Raw genomic sequence first — 25,060 nt, forward strand, 5'->3', positions numbered from 1 at the left:
GATATATGGTATTTCATACATTTGAGGGAGGGTCACCATATTTTGTGCAACTATAAGAAGGCAAGATGTTGCTGATATAGTGCTTCATCCAAAAATATCAAATCATAATACATGGAGTCTACCAGGCAAATTATTGACAATTTTCCTCCACAAAACATGCTATATCTGTATTTTATATATGTTTGATAATATATTTTAATGTACTTTACTTGAAGGGGGAAGAAACATGTGCATTTGTGTACAAGAAATTGATTTCTGAATTTCATCTAAAATGTTGGTTCACTATGCGTGGCAGTCTATGATGAAACTATGAATAATTTTTTTCGAATACAAAAATAGGTAAAGCTGTGCACTTTTGTGTACTTGATTATTGATATTAATTTTCTTAATTAGACTAGAGTTGTTACAATTTCTTGACTGTGCAAGAAATTTGATTTTGGAATTTCACAGAAATGTTGATTAACTATAAATGGCAGTCTATGATGAAACTATGAATAGTTTTTTCCAATACAAAATTAGGTAAATCTGTGCATTCGTGTATGCTTGATTATTGATATTAATGTTCTTGATTAGACTAGAGTGGTTATATGTCCATGGTTTTGCCATAAATTTGATTTTTGGAATGTCACTGAAATGTTGATTCACTGTACATAGTAGTCTATGATAGATCTATGCACATATTTTTCCAATATAAACTAAGAATATCTTTGCATTTATGTACATTTGATAATTAATATACACTTTTCTACCTCTTGCATATGTTTTTGTCTCATGTCTTTCATCATTTTTAACTGTTCAAGGTGTTTAATGTAGGATATCACTGCATCTTTGCTTGTGAAACTTGTGGATAATGTGTACGTATTTAAAAGAACCGGCGTATTTCGTTGGTGATTTCCTATTCAGAAAATCTCACACAGACAATCAAAGGGTTGGCCTTAATCGGCTTCTGTCAAAAGTGACCCTCCCCTAAGATAGGTTTATAAAACTGACACCCCCCTGAACAGTTTTTAAAATGACCCTCCCCCAATTCCCCGGCCCGACCCCTGTAACTATTGAAGGCTCCCTTAGCGTAAATACCTATCATGATCAACTGAATGTTAACATGATCAACTTAATTCCGATGGTGTTATTGCAAAATGCCTAAAATGACCATCTCAATGCCTAATAATGTACGTCGAGTATTAATGCCATGCATGTTTGGAAAATGCGAAACATGTTGTGAAAAAGGAAAAGATAATATGTTCAATATGCATTTATGACAACAACGCCGTTCCATAAGATTCTATATGTACGTTTGTTTTAGTACAGAGAATATCAGCTTTCAGTCGATTACCTGAAGGTATATCATTAAATCAAATAAATACCAATATCAAATTAAAAGAAGTCGTGTATTTATTACAATAAATGGTGCACATTTACGAAAATCAAATACATACAATATAACACCAATGTAACATGATAGTAAAAAAACACAATATCTCGACCATGATTAAAAAGGAATTAATATGCATAAACTCCATGCTGAAAATACTTCTGAAATATTTTGAAGTAAGCATGTTTAAAAACTGTTGACACAGTGCATGAGAGCACTATATCACAAAACTGTGTAATATACATTCATGCTTAAATATGCTTTATATTCTCACCATGAACTGAATAAAAGAAACATTTGAGTGAAAATATTTAATTTGCAAAACTATGTAAATAAAGATATGGAACGGAAACGTTAAACTTGCTTAAGACACCTGATATTGCTCCTATAGGTTTTAATGGCACCGAAGCTGAAACTTTGGATATCTTCATTGCTTTTGTATAAATGGTAATTTTCTCGTATACTCTAATGACGCTTTTTTCTCCTTTAGTATGGTTATTTTATCTATTATTCTGTTGGTAGTCCGCAGATTTCTCCTGAACTACGACTAAGCACCCGCATTCTTCCACGACTGCGTTCTTATATTTTTTCACCTTAACTATACCCATTCTGTCCTTATACGTTACAATGAGATCGCTGAAAACTGTTGGTGCACAGCTACGTCTTGTTGCAAATGTACAAGGCTCCCGGCCTCCGGCTGCTGTACACACACCGCTGCAGACTGACGTGTTCACAAACCTTGGGGAAACTGTATCACGCCCGACTCCCGCATTAATCAAGTCGGAAACACCAATCGTCACAGGGGAACTCTGGCAGCCATTCGTTCTGCGTTGCTGTTGTTTGCTTGCTAGATCTCTGTCAAGGTTGATCTAAAACAACAACAAAAAACTATGATACATAACTGTAGAATTCAGCAATGTCATAAATATGTGACTGAAATCGAAGATTTTCAAAATTAGTCGGTTGTTCACTTTGGCAAGAGAATTATTGTAGTCTTAATCCACACGCGTATGTCAAATGTAGCTTGTGTGAAGTTAAACTGGAAAGTTTCCCAATACCTCAAGTAAAATGAGCTCGTGTCGTATGAGGGCTTGACAAATTATGTTAGAAAAAAACAGAAAATATCATCAATATTACCTTGCGCCTAATTGGTTAGCATCAATATCGAATACATTTGCAGAAGATGTTTTCTCAATACCTTTAAATTCATCGAAAAATATTCAAATATGCAAATGTCATCGTTGAGTCATGTCGTGGAGCCAAGTAGGTCCAGACTGGATATTTTGACAATAAAAAAAAAAAAATCTTTATTAACATCGAATGATGATCTTAATGAGTAAATCACTTGGAATTCAGACTTTTTACAAAATTACAATGAAATCGATGTTTTGATCGCTATAAGAAAATATGCTTAAAGCAAGATCTTCCCCTCTTCAATCTATAGTTTGACCCAAAATGATAAACCTGGGCTGAAAATGACTCATGTTAAAATTTCATTATCATTCGAAGTTTGACTGAGGTAACACCTATTGACCGAAGTAACAAAACGAAGTTGTAAAAGCTATCGGACGATGGCTTGAGGTAAGTGTTTGAAAAACACACACTCTAAGTGATGTATATTGAAGAATTTTTGGGAGAGACGTCACTATAGTTATCCTAAAGAACCCAATTAGCACATTTAAGAGCAATTATCTGAATTCATTCAAAAGACCAGATAAAATTTGTCTGTGTTCACCTCTGCATCTTTGACAGGACAGTCTTTCCTTCCACTTTCACCAGGCAAGACGTCCACTGTGATTTGTAAATATGTTCCTTGAGGGCGCAAGACTTCCCGTAGAACATCCGTCAGATCAATATGCATATTATCCGAAGTACCCGGATGCACTGTTACGTTTTGCCGCTTCGTCTCACTTACATCATGTCTTCTAGCATCTCTTAATTCGACGTGAACTTCATACGGCTCCTCCATCCTGCTTTTCAATATGAGCGTCAGCTTCACACTCTTACGGATTCGGTAGAAAGCCGGTTTTAGTTTAAATTTCGTGTGCCCCCTCGTGCAGGCTGTTGCGTCTATCGTAAAGGGACAAAAATGATGACATTAAAACTTATAGTGACTTTATTAACTTTATGTACTCCTACACTAAACATGCGCACGTGGTGTGCAAATTCAAAGAAATCGTTATTACAACAGCAATGCAAGTTATAAACTGAGATAATCACACAAAAAAAACATCGTGCGTCCTCCTCTTTCGTTGTTTCTCATCTCATATTACCCGTTAAAGGGCCAATAATGCTAACTTTTGATGATTTTTTCACTATTTTTTATTTTAATGTCAACCATAATATTTCAATATTTCTTATCAAAGATTACATGATAACCCCCTCATACTGTATATTATCTTATTAATTTAGTGTGGTAGCAATAGTTTACTTGAAATGTTGAGGGTTTACATATTTGGGGTAGAAAACCTCAATTTCGGTATTAATGATAGAAAGTATTTCACGTCAAAAACGTCTTACTATTTGTGAAATTTAATATCTCATTTTAAACTAGAGTATGTATAGAAAACAAAACGAATATTTAGTTATGTCGAAAAAACGAAAAATTAGTTTTGCACTATCTATCATCATTCTTAACTGGTATGCGTTGAAAAAATTCAAAAAATTCATAAAAATCATGATAAGCAAAATTGAAATAACTCTTACTCAAAATGTAAGAACTTTGTAGCCAAACAAAATTACCCTTTTGCTACATATGTATTTCAAGATAAACATAAGGCGCTGTAAACAAAATTCTTTGTTTGCCGTCCGCTTGCTGGTAGGTTTTTCAAAAATCCAAGGACGGCAAACAAAGCATTGTCTTTAAATGGCCTCCTGTGAAAATTTCACAAAATTTGAGACGGCCAGAGAGGAGTTAAATTGTTTTTGTTCAACCACCGTCCCTCCACCCACGGTGGTTCAACACAAGAGAAAAAAAGAAGTCATTAAATTGGGGATTTGAATATATTTGCATAAATTTACACTTCTTTCTCAACGAACTCACGACTGTTTGTCACGCTAAAAGGGGGACCCTATCTATCGAGATTTCAATCTTAGGTTAACGAATTCATGAAATATTGAATCAACTCTGCGAAAAGTGATCTTTGGCATCGTGTCAGCCGCCCGTCAGTGTGGCACGCGAAATATGCTATAATCAAGTCGATGTGGAGTGCCATTTATATACAGTGCATCAGTTCAAGGGAAAAAATCTAAATGATTTTAAGCAAAATACGCTGTGCCATGTACACTGCCACTGTAATCAGCGACGGTCCTTTACACTATGGAGATACTCGCTGACATCTTGTTTACACGCATTTATGAAAAACTGACACTTTATTTATTTTCTTCACATCAAATTACTCTACAATTTATTGTCATTAGTATTGTGGTGGTTGTGGTATGTTTCTAGCTTTCCCAGTGAAAGAACAAACTTGACAACATAGTAATGCATACAATCTATCAATTATTCCACACAATTTGTCCGCTGAAAATGAACTTGAGGTGACCGAGGAAGAAAGTCTGTCAAACTTTCGAAACATAGTGTTAAAAAGCCTTTATACACACTCTCTATTATGAAGAAGGACTGCACTGACAGGGAGATTACAGCTGTGTCTCGCCGTGCCTAATCGGTTCTACACACAAGACAGCGAAACATAAATACAAACTACCATGCATTAAAGGCAAACAACCAAGATATGAACGATGTGTGGAGTTGCTTACCCTTTTTATATCAATAATATTGGGCTCTTATGTAGAGCACATATCCACATATTGTGCTCAAGGCGCTTTACGATTATTATTATTATCCCTGGTCAGTTGACCTAATTTGATGCCACTCCCCGGAGAGCAAACATCAGCTCACATGTACAGCCAGTCAGCGTAGTAGAGCTAAACGCATACAACCACTGTCCTACCAGGTACCCATCACCCCTGGATGGGAGAAGTAATGAGGATTAAAATAAAGTGCCTTACACAAGGACGCAACACCTTAGCCATGCCGGGGCCTAGAACTCACCATCTTGAGATCGTGCGTCCATTGCTATTACCACTGGCCTATGACGCCCCCTCGGGAAAACCAATTGATTGCTGACATCACTTCTACACATACTTAATTGTCCTTATACAGTTCTCTCCCTCCCAGCTTTTGCTTAAGTGTATTTGAACAGAAACCAGGAGTCGGTATACTCGGTCGAACTTGATAGCAATGATTTATTGCTGTTTACCGATCAGGAATCTCAGGTCTTGGTCTGAGACCGAATTATTTAGAAGACTCGATACGCTGCCATTTTTCACAGGAAAAATGTGTACGTTTTACATGAGTTTCTCGAACGAACAATATCTAGCATATGTTGTTTTTATCCAGGTAAGCAAATTTGTATGCAAATGTGCAGGCGATGTCAGCAATCAACGGGTTTTCCCGATTGACGAAAGCATAAGCACACAGACTCTATAATGAAATCACGCAAACTGGTCGCAGAACACGGTACAGTGAGATTATTTCAGTGAGGCCGAGTTGGAGAAGGGCGACTAGAACAATTATCTCTGAAAGGAAAATGAGAAACCAGTAGTAAGGTTATTATCCACCTTTGACTTTCAGAACAGAATGGGGACCATGGAGCAAGGCATTTGTCTTAAAGAACGCGGCAGTACACACGGTTCAAATCTAGCTGGTACCTCAGAAAACAATATCTTGTGGTAGTTGCGAGCTAATACTTACCGATGCCTTGTTCGGTTTCCAAGAGCCAAGATCGCGGTAATTTGTTTTTTCGCATGCGTTCTCGTTTACCGGGAAGGACATCTCCTTCTACCCCATGAAAACTTCTTTTCTCGATGGGCATGTATTTTAAATTCAACGCACTAGCGTCATCGTCGGCTCCTGTATTCTCTCTTCTGGGGCCTCGAAGATACATCGTTACAATGAACAGTGCAAGTAGTGCAATCGTGAAGAACACTGCTAGTTTGATCTGACACATTATGACTGTGAGTGGATCTGAAATCACCAGCCAACGTCAAATTTTAACATAATGACTTGCCCTCTGGTAGCTGATTTTTATGGCTGCCTCATAACGTGGGCCGCAAGGTGGAATGGGTTGCATCGTGACGGTAAGAAGGTGAGGGGAGTCTTAATTTTCCCCGGTTGTTCAGCCACTTAAACATCGTGGCGAAAAGGCCTGGGTTTACGATTAACGCCATGTCTGGGTGGGTGTTTGTTGGGCATGGTTCTGCAATACGTGTGTGCAAGTAACGGTCGTGGTCGTTCGCTGTTTTATCTGCAAAATCTGTTTCCAAAATCACGCTCAGACTGGTATCGGTACCCTTCAGACAAGACACATTCGGCAGATTCAATCTGAATTTCCATTGACTCGAGCGGCGAGACTGCGACCCCTGTTCAACGTCAATGTCCAGGCTGTTGAGGTCGAACACTGGTATGTTAATTTCGTACTGTTCACTTCCCCAGTGACCTTCAGTTTGTCATGGCGAAATCTCAAAAGAGAATATTAAACCTCTTATACCACTATCTATCTGAAATCAGAATTGTTCTCATAATAAACAAGAGCTTGTTCGGTGGATTTTCCACAAATACTGAGGTCACGTCTACGTCCACGCCCAGCGTTGGCACTCACAGAATGGCTGGGTACCCATACATGTTTCGCAAAGTTCCAAAACAATCCTTCCTTCGGATTTTTCAACAAAAAGATACCCTCATTATGATAGATATGTGAGAAAAATAAACCAGAAAACCCTAATTTAAAAAATCTAGGAGTGAAGAGATAAGTGCTGATACAGTCACAACCATGTCGATGTTGTAGAGAGCAATGAGATATCTTTACACATCAGTTCAGTCTATTGTTGTTGTCTGTACCAGCTTACCTCAATTACAGTCTTGAGCAACATGATAAAGATTGTGGATGATGACGTCATTATTTAAAATTCTCATTATCAATTCAGCACTGAAATTGCTGTACATCTATAAAAATATTTACCAGATTTCAAAGCAGCATTCTCATACTTCAAGTTGCACTGATCAACTTTTGCCAAAAAGTGTCCCTTTTTCGTGTTTTCACTGGTCAAGACGATGAACAAAAAATTTCCGCTTTTCAGTGATGTTAGGAACACGCATGGGTACCGATTTTCCTTGGGAATGATATATCTGTATTCGCTGCTAAAAGCCTCTACACCACGTAAAGCTCCCAGCTGCCAGATTGCTGAATATTTTCTGACAATTAGCGATTTTACGCTGAACACGTTGAAAATCAAAAATCTACGAAACTTATTGAAAGAATAACAGAAAATCTGAAATTGACAATTTCATGGGGTAAAATATCGCATTACAAGCGAAAGGTGACAATTAATTCTCTTCAGCTGAACGACCGATGATTAAATACATCATTTATATGTTCATGACATTGCGTAATGGTCGACAATTAGATTTGGACATCGCGGTTGGCTATGTTATTGCTAATTGCTGGTCAGATTATCCCGGTACCCAGAAAACGTGCTCATCTTCAGAACAATTTTAATGAAACTTCGAGTAACACGAGACCCGAAATTCATGATAAATCGAGAAGGCGTTCGTTATTGCTGAAACAGACCAGCGTACATCGAAGTCTTTTTGCGACGTTGCTTAACTTTGTGAGCCTTCCTCCGACACATGGAGTCTTTACGTAGACGAGAGCTAGACTAGACTGTCGACAGCCGCTTGTGCCATCGAGGCCTAATGTTCGAACGTTTCGTTGGGCTAGAATCGACTCCCTCGTGCCTTCGGCATTCGTTTGTGGGGACAAGCATACTCCACTGCACCTGTCAGAGTGTCTATACTACGTCGGTATTTAAGATAAAGAAGTCACAACGGACTGTCGATAGTCTGACGAGACCGCATGATGAAACATACTCACTAGTACTCCGTGTGCAAGTAATTACAGACCATGAACTGAGTGAGAAATAGTGTTAATGTTTTTCAAAATCCATAAGAATATGGGTCCTAGAAATAGTTTTGTGCTGTTATCAATTCCACGATTGAGTATAGTCGGGATGTTTTAGTTGTTTTCGATGTAGATTATACTAAATACATCAGCCCATGCGGATAGAGTAGGTAAATTCTTTGTTTTTGATCTTTCATTTCTTTCGTAGACCCTAGTCCAAGGTCTATGTTTATATTGAATAAGAAATTCGTTTAACCAAAAGCGGAAGTTCACTGCTCCCAGGTTTGTGGCCCCTTGGTGGTGACCATGGAGGTAGGGGGCATTGGGTTGTCTGAGTGTGCAGTACGCCTATCCGTGCATGTAATCATGGTTTAACACTCTACCCGACTTTGGGTAGTGTACTAAGCCGTGGGGTAGAGTACTGGCGGTGCAATTACAGATCTCTCGCCTTTGGTTATATGGCGCAATGGCCTGATGTACTGAGTTCTGTGCAGATAACAACAATTTAAGCGCATCTCGCGCGTGACTCATCATTAATTAAAATATATCAGTTAAGCTATTACTTCCGTATTTTGTGTCAGAAAATACGATGTGTGGGATTGTCTGTCGCACTGCGTGTTTCAAACAATAGATGTGTGTTCGTGCTGTTTCATTTGCTGAAATCTGGATAAGGGCGTCAATGCTATCTCTTTTGCCTCTTTAGTCACAACTAGGATTGAATTCTATATCAAAATTGTAGAAACTAATGGATGCCTACCTATTAAAGTGGAGCTGAATCTTCATCAATCACAAAGCTCGAAGTTAACTCAACCAAACAGAGTTACCGTCAGGTATGTGACTGGGTGAGCAAGGCGTGTTTGCAGTCTCTTGTTTTGCGGTTTAAATAAAACATTGCTGAGGAAGTCAAAAAAGGTCCAGGCAAGCTCTGCAGGTCAAGGCAAATTTAGCAGGAGAGGTGGCAATTGCACTGATAAAATTACAAGTGGTATCCATTGACGTGCAGAACTTTGCCTATATGTAACATATGACAAACATGGGAATATTTCTATCGTCTGTAACGTTCAATCAGGGCAATTCATTGCTATTTTCTGGGTTTGTTTTTGCATTCTGCACAACTTTACGTGGGATTCTAGAAAAATCTGCAGGTGTAAGATCTAGCAGGATATTTGCGAAGTGTGAAGCTGAAAACTCCAATACGTGTGCACGCAGTTCAGAATACAAATAACTTGTAATTACATTGAAGAAAATTTAGCTGGACAGGTGTCCACTCCATGATTGAACTTACGAATTCCTAATCCTTACTGACTTGAAGAGAGATGTCGATATACCCACGGTTATTAAACACAATAAATGTGATATATCTGACTAGCAGATAAGTTTTCTATCAAAGACGCTACAACTTTCTCCGTCGATTTCAAACTTTTTATTTGCACAGAAATTTTAATTTGAAGGGCAAGAACTCGTCCGTTGTCGAGTTTAGCGTAAGAGACGTCTGTTCTGCTTGGCTAAAACAACGGCACCGACGTCAGCACTCTGTCCACGACAGATCTCAACTGCTGCCCCTCTGTATATCTCCAAATCTGTCCATCCCCCATATGAATTTTTGCCTAATTGGCAACTCAATGTACACCCCAACCCTACTCTCCGTCCATCAGGGGAAGTCCCAGGGCTTCCAGGGTTGTCGACTGAACAAACAAATAAAAACGTGCCTACTACCAGTACCTTGGGATGATATATAAGCGATTGTCTGTTCGCCATTTCCTCGCCAAATGCTACGAATATACGAAATAACCGCCCATTTGCCACAGACGGTTGCGTAAACGTCTTTCTCGCGAACAGGTTTGTCGCTGTTCTCAGCTGTAATGTCATTCTGGATGCCAACAGATGCAGCAGTGGAAAGCCGATACGTTATTAGTCCTTGACGCATCGATGAGCTGAATAATGTCATTCAGACGTGTAACGACAGACTAATGACCGGTATAATTAATGCGAAATAAACTATTGCTTGAGTTGCAGTGCAATTTGTCAAGCTTGCGCGCCATATTGGTCGATGTACCAGCTGCAGGTACTGTAATAGATTTTCCTCGATCCAACAGAATGTTGAAAATTTATTTACAGAACTATTAGCGTATCTATTGATAAACATGTAATTTGCATAATCGGTATATTTAATTTCACGGCATGCGTTCGTCCACCAGGGACACGCCCAGACTCGAGTCACGTCAAAGCTATAAGCCGCCCGGAAATAATAGATGGTACATTCCATTGTCTGTTCAGAAATTGCCTGTATTATATTTAGCAACGGCGTCGCCTTTGTCTGCTATTACGAAGGCGACTTGCAGCTGCGATAGGAATTTGGAAAATATGGGTGTTTTGCAGTGATATGCTGATCGTGGTGCACGGCAAGGTGAGGCGATCTGGAAATCCTTCGAGTTGTACCAGTTTTCGAGTTCTCCAGTCTCAGATATCAAACTATGTCCGGATATACTGTCTCTCCCCAAAAGGTAGGTTGTGAAAACTCTCCTCACAATGGCGTTAAATAACTTTGGCATTGGCAGTACAGAGAGTATATGTCAGTACGAATTTCAAAGTCCTGTGAGTAGGTCTATCTGGCACCGTTTCATTCTTGTGATGCAAAATGCAGAAGTCAAGTCACGCGGTCGACCCTTGATCTCCATCGACCTTTGTTAGATTAGATCACCTGTCATCGAAAATTAAACGAATTAAATGTTGTCTCCGTCCGTCCGATTGAAATCAGAATGTAGCCATATTAACGTAACGGAACGTAAGGCCATATTCATGTCTTGACAAGGGAACTATAAAATACTGAAAAGGGTTACATAACATTCATAATATATTGTCGATTTTTGAAACGAATTCGACTAAATGTTCAATAGGGACAACTAATATTCCGGCGATTGTAATTGTATAAGTGCGTCCAATTAATGTGTGCATTAGTATGATGATAGCGTTCTCGTATTGCTCGTTCACTCACGGTGTGTTTGTCGAGCTATCGGTATTGACCTTGGTTGGTGTGCAGGTACAATCTGTATTTACACTGCGAAACAAAAGGCTATAACACCATCGCAAGGTCAATGACTGCGCCTTAGGAAGAAAACCTAGGCATTGAAATGAGTCGTATGGAATTCATGGAATGCATATTTTTATGTGTGCTGATCAGTTAATTAAAAACGACATTTCTTTATCTAAGGAAACAACAACCCCTGATTTTTTTAGGGGGCGGATTTTCTATAATCTGTATCAGTAGAATTTTCTCTCTTGGTGGATTGTATTTGTCAGCTTAGCAATTCCGGCAAGATTGCTTCATAAGTGAACGTGACTTAATTATAATTCATCAACTTCCCTGCCCTCGGGTATCCAGTGACCCACCGTGTATATATATATATATATATATATATATATATATATATATATATATATATATATATATATATATATATATATATATATATATATATATATATATATATATATGTATATATAATATATATATATATATATATATATATATATATATATATATATATATATATATATATACACACACACACAGTGAATTGCAAAGGTGCACTTTCAAGCACAGATATGCGTACATATATCTTCACGTGACACAATTAGCCAGCTGATGTCGCGTTATTAATATCAACAATATTTCTCATATATCATGGTGTATATGTCAGCGTAGGCGTCGAATAATATTTAATGTAAATTAGCAGCTTCTCATTGTTCAGGGTTAAATATGTGTACTGTCAACCTGTTTACCGACCCGTCGCACTAAATATTACGTTTAGTCCATAATCTGGCAATGCGCACTAGGAATTTTGTGTCTGATTGGTAGATTGTCATATTGACAGCAACTTTGGGACTCAAACTAAGATCATTAATGACTTGATTTGCTGTCTAGAAACAATTAATTAAAAAAACAAGTTCAAACCAACGAATTACCCGAAAGATACCGAGACGCTGCGCATTAACCGTCAAGTATTCTTAAAGTCCCAATAGCTGCAAATGTTTAATAAATTGATCTCAAAATATCCTTAGTTTTCCAAGAGTTTTCTTTGAATAAGACCCATTAGAGACTGAAAAAGTGTATAACGTTGCCATGAGTGTCAAGAGTGGCATGTGAATTCAAAAGTTTTAACGCCATTCTAGATTTCCCGCCATTTTCAAAAACTAATCATATGACAGAGAAAATAAAGATTACAACAACAAAATGTTAGCCATCGTGTGTTGTGCATTCAAGTAAATGGCATCATGCTTGTTTCTGTTATGATCACGATGTATATATGCTTGTTTCTGTTATGATCACGATGTATATGTGCAGGAAATACTGTTTTTTTCTATTTTCCCATGGGGGCGCCATTTTATGGGTGCGGCACCCGTTTATTATTAAACCTGTTAAAACGTGTAGGCATGGTCCAAATCAGCGAGCAGTGATACTTCAATACACATCCTTCAGTAAGTACATTTAAACGAACCAACTCTCGTTTGAAAATAAAATCATGAAAATAATGCATAAAATTAGCAGCTATTGGGGCTTTAAAACGCACATCGATAAATTCTTTATAATTAGTAGCGCCCTCAAAGGCGTGTTCAATATGCGAAGCAACACAAGAGCGGATCAATTGCGAAAAAATACCGTCATGGTTGATAAATAATTAAGGTAATTTTGTATTTATGGGAATGGTTTATGTTCACTACAAATATTACTTTTAAGAAACTCGCAGCCCTGAACTTGCAGCACTTTATCGCAAAGCTATCATGTCTTCTCAATGTTACTGTGTCTTTTCTCAACAGGGCAAGACTTTTTCAGAAAAACAAATATCAAGTAAGTATTAGCTTGATTCAGAGCTTTTGAAGACAAATGAAGGACCGATATTATGTTTTAAAATACCTGTTCTCTCTTGCATGCTTGCAAAATGGTCAAATAAATGGGTTGGGGGAAGGGAGTTATTGTGACCGATTTTGATAGCCTTATTCTCATTTGTGTTTGTGGTTATATAATTTACTTCAAATTCTTCTTGATTATTCTCCTATAAAAGTAAACGAATAGATTCTGTCCAACGACGGAAAAGAATACAGTCAACTAGCATTTGTGTTGTTTTGTTTTGTTTTCACTCAAGAGTTGAAGGAGGTATTCTCTTTGTTCGACAAGGACGATGATGGCGCTATCACCGTCAGGGAACTGGAAACTCTGCTCAGAATTATGGGGCCTTTGATCACGGAACATGAGATTCGAGAAATAGTTCGAAATAGAAAAGATGGTAAGTATGTACTGTTTTAAAGGAGAAATTTCACACCCAGGGCACTTACTTTGCTTAACAAGGACATTCCAGTAAATTATAATACTATTGAGGTTTCAGTTTAATAGAAAAATCAAAATCATCGAAATCAAATGATTTACTCGAGTTTCACGCATACACGTGATCGTCAGATAGGGAGATTTATCATAATTTGCTTCAGGTGCAAATTTAACTCCAAAATCTGTCTATCTAAAGATCGCTTTTATGCGTGAAATTCGAATAATAGGAACCAAATATACTTGATGTGTTCTCATCTTTATTGTAATATTGCTCTTTATTTTTGCGGAGCCGTACAACTTCGAGCCGAAGGCGAGAAGTTGTGCGGCTCCGCGAAAAACACGAGTATACGATGACGTCAAACAGAGAAAAATACCATGGGATTATATATTTATCACATGAACAGTCTCCTTATTTTTCTTTTGACGTGAATGGATCAAAATTATCGTAACAAATTGCACGAATTTCGTCGCGATTTGTGTTTTACTTATGCGGATTACTTTCATTTAAAGAGTAAAGCGGCCCGTCACCCAGGAGATACTTTCATTCATAAATCCCATCAAGCTGAAATTTGCTACATTAAATGGTATCTCCACCAACCAGACATACGGATTCTGTCACGTGAACCTGTCAATCATTGTCTCGCGCTGTACCGATGCCAAGGCAAGTCGGCCATCGGTACGGTGGACATAACTTTCATCGTGCTAGCGACGGATAGCCATAGTATTCAGAGTTATTCAGAATATTTACAAATAGATTTATGAAGTAAATGCAACGACACGATCGAAACAGTAATCTCATTCTCAGAGATTCCGTGGCTTTTCAAAATATCACACAAGTTTACGACCGTAGCGAGCGCGAAACTTTGATTCCGTTCGATGACACGTGTACCTCATTGCATGTTTATGCCCCGGGTTTATGCCCACAACGCTGCCGTCACCGCGCCGGTCTCTGCCATGCCGGTGCCAACTCGTTAATCCCGATCGTCAATGTTTGACTTTGATGTTTGCAGTGACATATATCTCACCCGTAGATACATCCTAATTTTACTTTACGGAAACTCTGTTTTGAGTGTTGTCTGAGTCAACCTTCGAAGTACATCGGATTCCACAGCGCTGCAATGCATATAGGCCTACAGCTCAACACTTGATGTCTTCGCTAGCGCTACAGCCATACGCCGCGCTACAGGTTTGATTCCGAGCAAGAATTTACGGAATTGTTTGTATGATGAAGGAAATTTATCGTTGTTAGTCGAATGACTTTATGCTTGTGCCTGTATGTCGCTTTCCCGAAGATTATACTGTACTCATTTATTCAGTTGAACTTCCGTTGAGGTGAAGATTTCAGGTTTATCGCCAACCGGGATCGCCAGGTAAGCTTACGACGTCCACATTGAGCCTTACGAGGCGACTCGACTGGATCGGCGGTATCCCCATTCGATTCTCGGGAACAGCTATAGTTTTAGCGACTCGAAATTTCGCTGGACATGCCTTCTATATTTCCATGTGTGGATTTATCGGGTCACCTTTTTTGAAAAAGTGTCATGAGAGCACGGCATCGATCACGACAAATCGGTCTATGTTCATGTCGCGACCCGCATGTATGAACGGTACCATGCAAGAAAAAAGTTCCGGTTGATGACGTACAACAGGGGTAATTCGGATTTCTTATCCGTCCTGTTCTACGTCACACAGGTGGGAATTCGGGCCAGTTCATGTGATAAATATATATATACACAAAATGTATACAATGTGCCCTCCCGGTTATCACCATAATGGCTTTATGGCAACCTCTGAACTTTGGCACAGAATGATATATATTGATTAATAATCAATATACTATATTTATTGCCCGGTAGATTTCTTTTAACACGTCCTGTCTTATCCATTTCAGCTGTTTTCGTTGAAACTGACAACGTAGATTTCCCAGAGTTCCTGACGATAATGGCGACAAGGATGATAGATGGCGAAGACGATAGCAAGGAGACGATACGGGCATTTCGCATATTTGAAAAAGACTCCGAGGGATTTGTCAAAACTTCCGAAATGAGACAGCTGCTGACTCAAGTTGGTGAGCAACTTACAGATGAAGAAATGGATGAGATAATAAGTGATCTCGACACGGATAACGATGGGCTAATTAAATATGACGGTACGTTCGACTTGTTGTTCAATCGCAATACTATTTCTCAAGTCCTTGGCAACACACAGATTCTGTCACGATGTTGGTGTATACTTTGACATATTTGTCTAGGGATCATCGGTACTTAAATGCTGCACGGGAAAATTTCTGTAGACATAGATCAATCTATTTTTCTCTCTTTTTTATAACAAATTTCAGTGATTCGGGGCTACAAAGTCCCTTTGTTAATAACTTTGTGGTCTGATTGAAATTGAATGTAGATGTATTACCGACCTCGCAGTGTTTGTGCCACAGTGTTTGAGATATCCCATGGCTCATTCTGATTCGTACCAGGAAGATTCCCCTGGCAATGTGCAGCGTCTTGAAAGCTTGTAGCTCATTGGTTGGCCGAATCACATGGAAATCACAGACAATACACAAGAGCCTTATTTTCAGACTCCCTTAGTCGCTCTTAATAATTATAATATGCAAATCGGCTATAACCTACCGAGCCACTGTACACGTCTCAACGACCCTACATGTGGACTAATTACTTGTTCAGTCACAGGGAAGCCAGGGAAAAACCAAAAAAAACAAGCATACAAACAAACAAATAAATGAACCCCAAAACAGAAATAAACAAACAAACATACATACAAGCATACAAATATATAAATAAACAGAAACAAACAGATGAATATATATATATATATATATAATATATATATATATATATATATATATATGTTGTGTGTGTGTGTGTGTGTATGTGTGTGCGTGTGTGTATGCATTTGTTTGTTTGTTTCTGTTTGTTATTTATTCAACGTTCTATGATATTGTTTGTTTGTTTATTCATCTATTTGTTCTGCTTGTCTGTATATTTGTTTGTTATTTATTTATCTATTTGTATGCTTGTTTGTATATTTGTTTTGGTTTTTTGTCATTTATTTATTTGTATTTTTTTTGCATGCTTGTTTGTTTGTTTTTCCCTGGCTTCCCTGTGGTTCAGTTTTACAAATCATAGAAACGTACTTTTATACATACTTTTTTTCCAAATTTCCATTTTATTTGGAAAAGCGTTTTTGACTGAGACAGGACAAAGAATATTTGTAAAATTGCAACTGTATCGCGCATTCTCCTGTTCTTCTTGCAAAATTATGTTCGTTGATAAGGTACACGCCTTGCCAATACAACTCTCTGTGCTCAACATGCGATGTTATTGTCGACAAAGGACTTCACCTGTCAAGAATAACATTGGCCGAGTGTACTTAGACGGGCTAGGTTGATGAATTTGTCACAGGCTTTTTGACATGACCTTTGAAGTTCAGTAGAAACTACATGCATTTAACAAACAGAACAATGATAGTACCAAGAGCGTGAAAAGCTACAGCTGACTATTCTTTGTCTTTTATTTCTTTACAGAACTTGTCCGCTCTCTTATGGCTCCATGATGACGTCACTCACTGCCCATCGGCTCACCAAGGTGAGCTCGTCACATTCGCATTGCGATAGTAATTCCAAAGCACCGTACTGACTTATGACCATCGCTTCAGATTCATTTTCAGTTTCAAATGATTCACTTATGAAATAGCTAAAGCTGAACTGGTAAGATCAAGGTCATTTGAGGATGTTTTCTGCAAATCGTTGATGATGTCACGTTAACATCGTTAGACTGATGCTGTCATGTTGCTGGGAACATTTATGGACCCTCGATTCACATCAAGGCCGGATGAATAATACGGTTAAAAATAGCAATATACGGCTATGATCACGCGATATATTTTCATGTGGTAATATTCAGTAACGTTTATTCTTCACACATTTACATATTATTCAGTCCGCATACAACATGGAATATCCAATAATCAACAGGTCGAAACACGAATATGGTAAGTGATAGACTTAGAGTCGCCATGTAAGTTAGCGGTTTGTAAAATGGTCGTTTGAACTTGAGCAGACCATCTCAGATAACAAAGCACGTTCTTTCATTATTCTCTGTCACAAATACCATTCAATGAAGTTCCATAGATTGTAAAATTTACGAATGTGATTAAATGGGTTTCTTTCAGAGTTGGCGCATTTCTGTTTTCTGCGCAACTCGCTGAAATATACACTCTTTAGTAAAACTAAATATAATATGGAAATAAAAAAAACCCGTTAAATTTGATAAATGATTCATTCTTTATATAATGAATAATTATAATGATAGTCTGTAACTGCTTTATTATGTGTATCTATATTGCATAATCTTGACAAAAATATGTCATATCTGGACGATTCTGTGCAGACGATACTCTCTTTCTGTATTCAAAGCATGGTATAACCTGTTGCTAAGTATTTATGAAGGGATCTTTGAAAAGACTTTGGAAAAATTTGTAAAAAACGTGACACTATGGTAACCATGACAATGAAATTCTTTACAATATACTGGTATGCAATCGCCGAGCGTTGATAGTGTTTATAAAGATCTGTAAAAGTATGACCATCTGATATTGCCTAATAAATGCACCAAATAAGGATAACATACCAAGTGTCATAATCTTTTGTAAACTGTGATGAAACTCACGAGAATTGAAAATGTCGGATATATAGCATGAATACTGGGTAATACATTTGATATATCATGTAGTTCTCAGCAATTATTATCGTCCCGCCCTGGATGTACTTGGTATCGAGGTAGTAGAACTGATGACGACAGCACATAGATGATGTAAACGTCATCAATTTCACTGTGTATGAGGTCCCCGAATAGTGAGATTGTCGACGTCGAAAATAACTCTCAAGCGTTATCGCTCACTCGCCTATCAGGAGATGTATTTTTAGACCACGATCAGAAGGCTGTTCTTTGATTAGGCCGAACAAAAAAAAATTGTGCTGTTCCGATAACCCGACCTATCTTACTTTGTACCTGCCGACCCTAAACTTTTTAGAGCTACGTAAACACGGAAGTAAAAAAAGACAGAAAAAACCGTAAAATCACGCCTTCGTTACTTAGCATTTGATTTTTGCTTGAACGAGGATGTCTTTTATGTTTTTTTTCCTTTTATATGTATGATACATTTTTCTAGAAATGTTGTGGCCAGTGTTTGACCGCCCTGAACCCCTGCCGACCTATCTACTCTATTTTTGAAAACCATGTTATCGGAACAGCACAATTTATATTTTTGTCTTACTGTGATTATGGCTGGTCTCATTAAAAGCGCCAGAAATCGTAAATGATTTTTCCGTTCAGCAAAAAAAAAGTTAGAGACTGAAGATGTCCACGTACTGATAATAAACATTTTCATTTTAAAAGGCAACCAGGGTTATATTGCAAGTAATACCAGCATGAAATTAGGCGAAATCATTGTATTAGAAAGCGATGGCCTCTCTCTCTCCGTCCCTGTCTGTCTGTCTGTCTGTCTGTCTGTCTCTGTGCATCTCCCTGCAATTAAACCTAATAAATCCACTATAAGATTGCTGTTTGTCTTGAAATATGTAGTTGCCCATTATAGTTTGTGTGATTCGCCAAGTATGAATCAATATAATTTGTAAATATCAATGTTAACTTGCTTTATCGCCCAGTGTGGTTGACAACTTAACAAACGCTGGCATTCCTTGTTTGACCATTGCTAGGACCTGGTTTACGACCCGGTTCCATTTTTGCTTCGTCTTTGACACCGTCGCGAGACTTTGATAAATGATTCGAGCTTTCATAAGCGACTTCAGATTTAGTATCGATTTCATGCGAATACTGCGTTGATGTTACCTCTTTGCGCATGCGCGATTTCTTTTTCCTTCCTCGTTTAATGAGATTCACTTTGGTATCCGAGTCTGTGTCTGAGGACGTTGAAGGACGCGCTCTCTGTCTCTCTGCTTTCCTTCCATTCTTTGACTTTGCGTTCTCTGTGGTCACTCTTCGGTTGGTGTCATGTGTATGTGGCTGATTCGCTTTCATGTTTGATGAAAGACCATTCTGTACTTCACAGAATCCAGGCACTATCCCTGACTGATCATTTGGATGCTTTGATTGTGACCCCGGCTCTCCGCATTGCTTCCAGGGTCAGGCTCAGCTGCTGGTCCCGCGTTGTGTTTTGAAAATTCTTCTGTCGTCGCCACCTCGAAACCTTGATCTTTGCTTCTTTCGTTTATATTTCCTTCGTACTGTTTGATGCTGCGTCGTAGACTGTTCATACGAATTTCCTCATCAAGTTCTTTAAACCTTCGGAATAGAGAAGTTAAAATTCAGTAAATTCTATCAGTGAAAATTAAACTCGCCCTTTAAAGGTATACTGTCACCTGTTCCAATTTTGCTACAGTTACCATTGAAAGAGAAAATCTAACCAATCACAGATTTTAAGCGAGTGGCCTCTTTTTAAAAACAGCGCCCTCACATGTACATTTTGAATACCAAGGAACGCCCCTTAACGATATATGGGCATATTTAGATTAAAGGTGACTGTATACCTTTAATATCACCATACAAAGATTTAAGAGAGACATCTTCTTCTCTCACTTTTACTTATGTTATATCTCTATTTTTTCTCATCGCAACTGGTAGTCACAGTCTCCTAGTGTGTTTGGAGATAATTGTATACTGACCTTTGGACTCATAAAATACCGATCACAAGTGTAATATGTCTTGCGCGTTTAATGACTGGTTTGTAGTATATAGCATAGACAAAATAAGCATTATCGAATTCAGTTTCATTTCACAACCCTGAAGAAATAAAGTAAAAATCATATCTGCGAAAGCCCCCCCCCCTTACGATCTGCAATAGGTACAATAAGATTTTGCACCTAATCTAACTCTGACGAGTAGGACTTTTTCTCTTATAAGTGTGAAATCTATAAGTGTGAAATCTACCAGACTTCATTATATGTAAAACATTTTTTCAGTCAGCGTACTGGTTTTGTCAAATGTGTGTGGTAATCTTTTTGAAGGGCAAGAAAGCAACTCACCTTTTTCTGGCCCGAACAAACAGTAATATCAACGCAATTATGACAAGGATTATCAAGAACGCCGCCACTCCTATGCCAACCCATATGAGAACCACTGTTGGAAAATTTAAAGTAAAAGTGTATTAAGTCAAGAAAAAAAATGTGCTGTTCCGATAACCCGACCTACCCCATTTTTACCTGCCGACCCTAAACTTTTTAGAGCTCCGTAAACGCGGAAGTAAAGAAAAGAAAGAAAAACCTGTAAAATCACGTATTCGTTACCAGGGGTTTGAATTTTGCTTGGACGAGGATGTGTTTTATGTTTTATTCCTTTTATATGTATGGTACGTTTTTCTGGAAATGTTGTGGCCATTGTTTGATCGCCCTGAACCCCTAAAAATGCATATTTAAAAATATGTTGCAAACAAAATCCTTACCTACCTACCTACCTACCCTATTTTTTTTTGGAAACCATGTTATAGGAACAGTATAATTTATTTTTTTGCCTAATCGTTCTTCCCTTAAAACAATGTGAGGTAGCCACTGATCTGTATTAATTTTACGACAACATAACAGAAGGTGGAGAAAAACAACACCATGTGTTCCACTAATACTAAATGTACTTTCGCCCATCGCAATGCATATCTGCGTCTTGGAATAGAATTGCGGTGCTTTTCCAGCCAAACTGAAAAAATCAATCGTTGATGTGTTTTTGGTCTAATTTTGTTTGATTTCTTCACGCGATCAGATAAACGCCACGTCACACAAATTTATTCTGATACATCATATTTTGCCCTTGGATTAATAGTGATAATTACAGGAACGTTCATTGGCAATGCTGGGCCTCAATCCATCGCAAAGATTTTTACAGAAATACCAAAGGAAGATTGTCTGTTACGACAACAGATGAATAAACAATTAACTTACAATAATCTGTCCCGCTCAAAGAAAGGAAACTAAATACTAAAGCAGTGAGTATGAGACTAAATCACGGCTAAGCATGGCACGTTTTCTTGTTTTTTGAATGCTTTTAACAAATACAATGACAACTGAGATATTGGATATTCACTTTTTGAGGGAAGCAGATTGACAAACTTACTTTCATCCTGTTCAATCAGTGAAATAAGCATTTTTCTGGTGTTCTTCTTACTGACTTCATAAAATGGATAAATAAATAAAACTTGAACTTATTTTGCAACAATTGCTATATTTCTTTGAATATTTATAGTACATATATATTCTTTCATGGACGGGAAGTTTCACAATGGCGACCTACTTCGATATTGAGTTTATGTGTAGAATAGCGAAAGTCAGCTAACATTTTTCGCCTGAAATAACCGATACAGTTGAAATATTTCTCTGCTCAAGGAGGAATTTACCTTTGGTATCTTTGGACTGATTGGCTTGGTCCATCTTCACTTCTTCCTTGTTCCTGTTCTGTGGAGCTGGGTTCTGATTGTCGGGTCAGCTGTGAATTGTAAACATCAAATGATCATAACCAACAATCAGTTCATGTACACAGTTCTCATCACAAACCATTATGTTTATGTGAACAAGGACCACAGGCACTCACAGTATGTTAATGCATATGCTTTTACGGGGATAGTCCATCCAAATATCAACCTGCTTTAAAAGTTGAAGGTTATTTTTGTAACATCTATGACAGCTCGAAACAGCATTTTATATCTTACGTATGCACCAATGATCAAGCCAAATGGGGCGCCTTGTTATAGACTGGACTGTTGTACAACGGCACAAGCACATAACATAATGTGCTTCACTAACGCGAGTTCATCAGTGATAATTAGTTAACAGTGTCTTTTTGCCAGTACTGACATTAAACTTTTACTGTCGGACTGTCGCCGAGAGAAACGAAAGTGTCCATTCACAGACACTGCACACACTACATATACCGAAACACGGTAGCCACATATTCAGATTATATCTGATCTAAATTACGTTAAATTCAAGACCCAAAAACATTTATAATAGTAACGTTGTAAGTGTTAAGTTCGAAAGGCATTGGTAATTTATCTGCTGCTGATGTATCTGTAAAATATCTTTATTTTTGTTTACTTCTGTGAAGTTTGGCTGTGACAATCGACATCCAACCTGGATGATCAGATGTTTACAGTATAGACGTCATTATGCATCTGTATACTTTAGAATACTTATCCATAGCTGTGACTCGCTCATAAGAGGACATAAACGTAATACAAAAGAACGTGGGCATAGCGTGTACCTTAAGAGACACAGGGAGCACCCTTGACCTCGTTCTTAGGGCTTGCTTGAATATCCAACCCCTCTTCTAACACGAGAATTAAAACTTAAGTGGTACACACCCGAGCGGACTTATGAGGGCATTAATTTTATTAAAATAGTAAACCTTTAGAAATGTCGGTTGGGCATTTGAAATCATTTCCTACTAGGCAAAACACCAGTTTCTCAGCCGAATTGTTTGTGGGACATCTTCAATCTTATCAAAGGGGCGATATTTACTTATTTGACTGACAATATGGTGAAACTGGTCAATCAGCAATCCTCTACACGAGTGTGAAAAGTCATTCCGTTTAGGCCTACACAGACCTATCCAATGTTTAGAGAGAAGTAAAATGTTGAACCATTGGTCGATTTTACTTCTACCTACTTATCTAATGTTATCGACAGTATAATACCTGCCCTTGTGTACTACCTTTTGACAGAATTGCGGATATTATAAAAGGTACCATCTTGTTTAGGGTCATCTTGTGGTTCGTTTCCACGCGTGACAAGAAGCAAATGCCACTATTTCTCCTGGTAGGTATGACATTACTTCGCTCGAAAGCATGACAGAGTGGCGTTCATATTGACGCATATTACATAGGCATACCAGGAGATAGAAAATTAATTCATAATCAGTGGAGAATGTGGATATATCAGATTGTTCACTACACAGTGTATTTTCCGTCGACAGGAACCCTTTAAGGTTGCACGTCATCCGTATGATTGATACTTACGTCTCCCTGTCTACCACTCACTGAGCTCTGAAGTATGGCCCTTCAAATGAGTAAGATACACGCTTGGTTGGTTTTGTGTTGGTGTTAGTATATACTTGTCGATACAGGGTTTGTCAAAAGCCGACATTGCGTTTCTCACCATCGGCAACACTATGTACATCACACAGCTTCGCGTCGGATTTAACTCAGACCCTCAACACTTTTATGCGGTAGGATTCATAAATATGACTGTGGACAAATCGGCAAGGACACTGAAAACTAACACTCGACAAAAGTAATGCTCCATTTTAACTCACTCTCTGTCATACCGCTGGCGGAAATAGGTAATCGTTTCATCGTATATAGCCTGGCATTTCGGATATGAGAACACCAAGTCCTACCTGTTGCACGATCAAAAGGACACGGCTAGACGCTGTGGAGGTTACATCGACCCAGAACTGGTTTAGCCTGGAAACAGTGGGGGATTGTGAATGAGACGGTCGTGGTGAACTCGGTCACGATTCAAAATGGCCGAAAACAGATTGGGTGTTGCCAGTTTGTTGAATAAAGTGAAAGAACCAGTGTCGAACCAAGGTCTTCTTGAACTATGAATAATTCATAAGCCCTGAGGACCTATCCCATCAGGGTCACTCGGGTCACGCAAGTGAAACTCTTTTATATGTAAATGAGTCTGCATGACTGAGCCGCCGTCAGGTGTGACGAGCTCTTTCAGGACGTCACCTTATCCACAGAATGGAAGCACAGATCTCCCTTTACACTGTAAATATTTTTCAGGACAGCAATATCCCATCTCCAAAATTTTCCAAGCAGCATGATGGTTGCAACAAATTGCTGGTAAGCCGAATACGACACACAGACTCTGAAGGGTATTGCTATAGCCTAGATACAGCCAAAACGTTTCTTCACATATTAGCTCCGGGATGCATGGAGAACCTACTCGCTTGTCGATTATCCTTCCTTATTACAACAAAGATTGGTGGAAAAGAAGGGAGAAATCTTCTCCTTCGTATTGGTGATGCTTAAAGATACTGGGGATCTTCTTCATAGAAATATGGCTTCCGGGAAAGACGTCACGCTACGGTATTTATTTGTAGGTAGAAAAACTTGTACGTTCCATCGCCTATTATACATCTTCTTCCATGACTAGATGTGTTCTGGTATGGAGCGAAATCGCCGTCCGTCATCGTCTTGTCTCGTATTGTTTTAGCACGGGGTTTTGAACGATACCTCAAAGGGCGTGACTTCGACTACACAATAGACATGTACATAATTCATCCAATCATAAAAAATCAGCTCTTGACGTGATCATACGAGCTACAACATGTCACAGTTAGTTATTCCATGGTACCTCCATGGTTATTCATAACC

At 38.3% G+C, this 25,060-nt stretch overlaps 3 protein-coding genes across 3 annotated transcripts; 1 reads left to right on the forward strand and 2 right to left on the reverse strand.

The window, feature by feature from the left end:
- Positions 1-1,484: 1,484 nt before the first annotated feature.
- LOC139132488 (uncharacterized) lies at positions 1,485-6,894 on the reverse strand. Its single transcript, XM_070698817.1, has 3 exons — positions 6,129-6,894; positions 3,108-3,442; positions 1,485-2,241 (listed from the first exon to the last, which is right to left on the reverse strand). Exons 1-3 carry the CDS (start codon positions 6,382-6,384, stop codon positions 1,873-1,875), a joined length of 960 nt encoding a protein of 319 aa, XP_070554918.1. The 5' UTR covers positions 6,385-6,894; the 3' UTR covers positions 1,485-1,872.
- Positions 6,895-10,542: 3,648 nt separating this feature from the next.
- LOC139133059 (uncharacterized) lies at positions 10,543-18,298 on the forward strand. Its single transcript, XM_070699459.1, has 5 exons — positions 10,543-10,838; positions 13,153-13,183; positions 13,479-13,619; positions 15,549-15,806; positions 17,199-18,298. Exons 1-5 carry the CDS (start codon positions 10,809-10,811, stop codon positions 17,225-17,227), a joined length of 489 nt encoding a protein of 162 aa, XP_070555560.1. The 5' UTR covers positions 10,543-10,808; the 3' UTR covers positions 17,228-18,298.
- On the reverse strand, positions 17,557-24,902 carry LOC139133060 (uncharacterized). Its single transcript, XM_070699460.1, has 4 exons — positions 24,073-24,902; positions 22,076-22,164; positions 20,718-20,811; positions 17,557-19,977 (listed from the first exon to the last, which is right to left on the reverse strand). The coding sequence occupies exons 2-4, from the start codon at positions 22,107-22,109 to the stop codon at positions 19,755-19,757; spliced, it is 351 nt and encodes a 116-aa protein (XP_070555561.1). The 5' UTR covers positions 22,110-22,164; positions 24,073-24,902; the 3' UTR covers positions 17,557-19,754.
- Positions 24,903-25,060: the final 158 nt, after the last annotated feature.

This window comes from Ptychodera flava, chromosome 5 (genome assembly GCF_041260155.1).
Source record: "Ptychodera flava strain L36383 chromosome 5, AS_Pfla_20210202, whole genome shotgun sequence".
In the NCBI taxonomy this organism is placed as follows: Eukaryota; Metazoa; Hemichordata; class Enteropneusta; family Ptychoderidae; genus Ptychodera; species Ptychodera flava.

Bases quoted from the DNA above. Each gene is read 5' to 3' on its own strand.
- LOC139132488 (XM_070698817.1), bottom strand. From the start codon at position 6,384: ATGTGTCAGATCAAACTAGCAGTGTTCTTCACGATTGCACTACTTGCA. The intron at 3,443-6,128 runs GTAAGTATTAGC...CCTTTACGATAG, and splicing joins GGAAACCGAACAAGGCATCG to ACGCAACAGCCTGCACGAGG. The intron at 2,242-3,107 runs GTGAACACAGAC...TTGTTGTTTTAG, and splicing joins GTCCTGTCAAAGATGCAGAG to ATCAACCTTGACAGAGATCT.
- LOC139133059 (XM_070699459.1), top strand. From the start codon at position 10,809: ATGTCCGGATATACTGTCTCTCCCCAAAAG. The intron at 10,839-13,152 runs GTAGGTTGTGAA...TTTTCTCAACAG, and splicing joins ATACTGTCTCTCCCCAAAAG to GGCAAGACTTTTTCAGAAAA. The intron at 13,184-13,478 runs GTAAGTATTAGC...TTTTCACTCAAG, and splicing joins TTCAGAAAAACAAATATCAA to AGTTGAAGGAGGTATTCTCT.
- LOC139133060 (XM_070699460.1), bottom strand. From the start codon at position 22,109: ATGGACCAAGCCAATCAGTCCAAAGATACCAAAG. The intron at 20,812-22,075 runs GTAAATTCCTCC...ATTTTCCAACAG, and splicing joins TCAGTCCAAAGATACCAAAG to TGGTTCTCATATGGGTTGGC. The intron at 19,978-20,717 runs GTGAGTTGCTTT...TCTATTCCGAAG, and splicing joins TTTGTTCGGGCCAGAAAAAG to GTTTAAAGAACTTGATGAGG.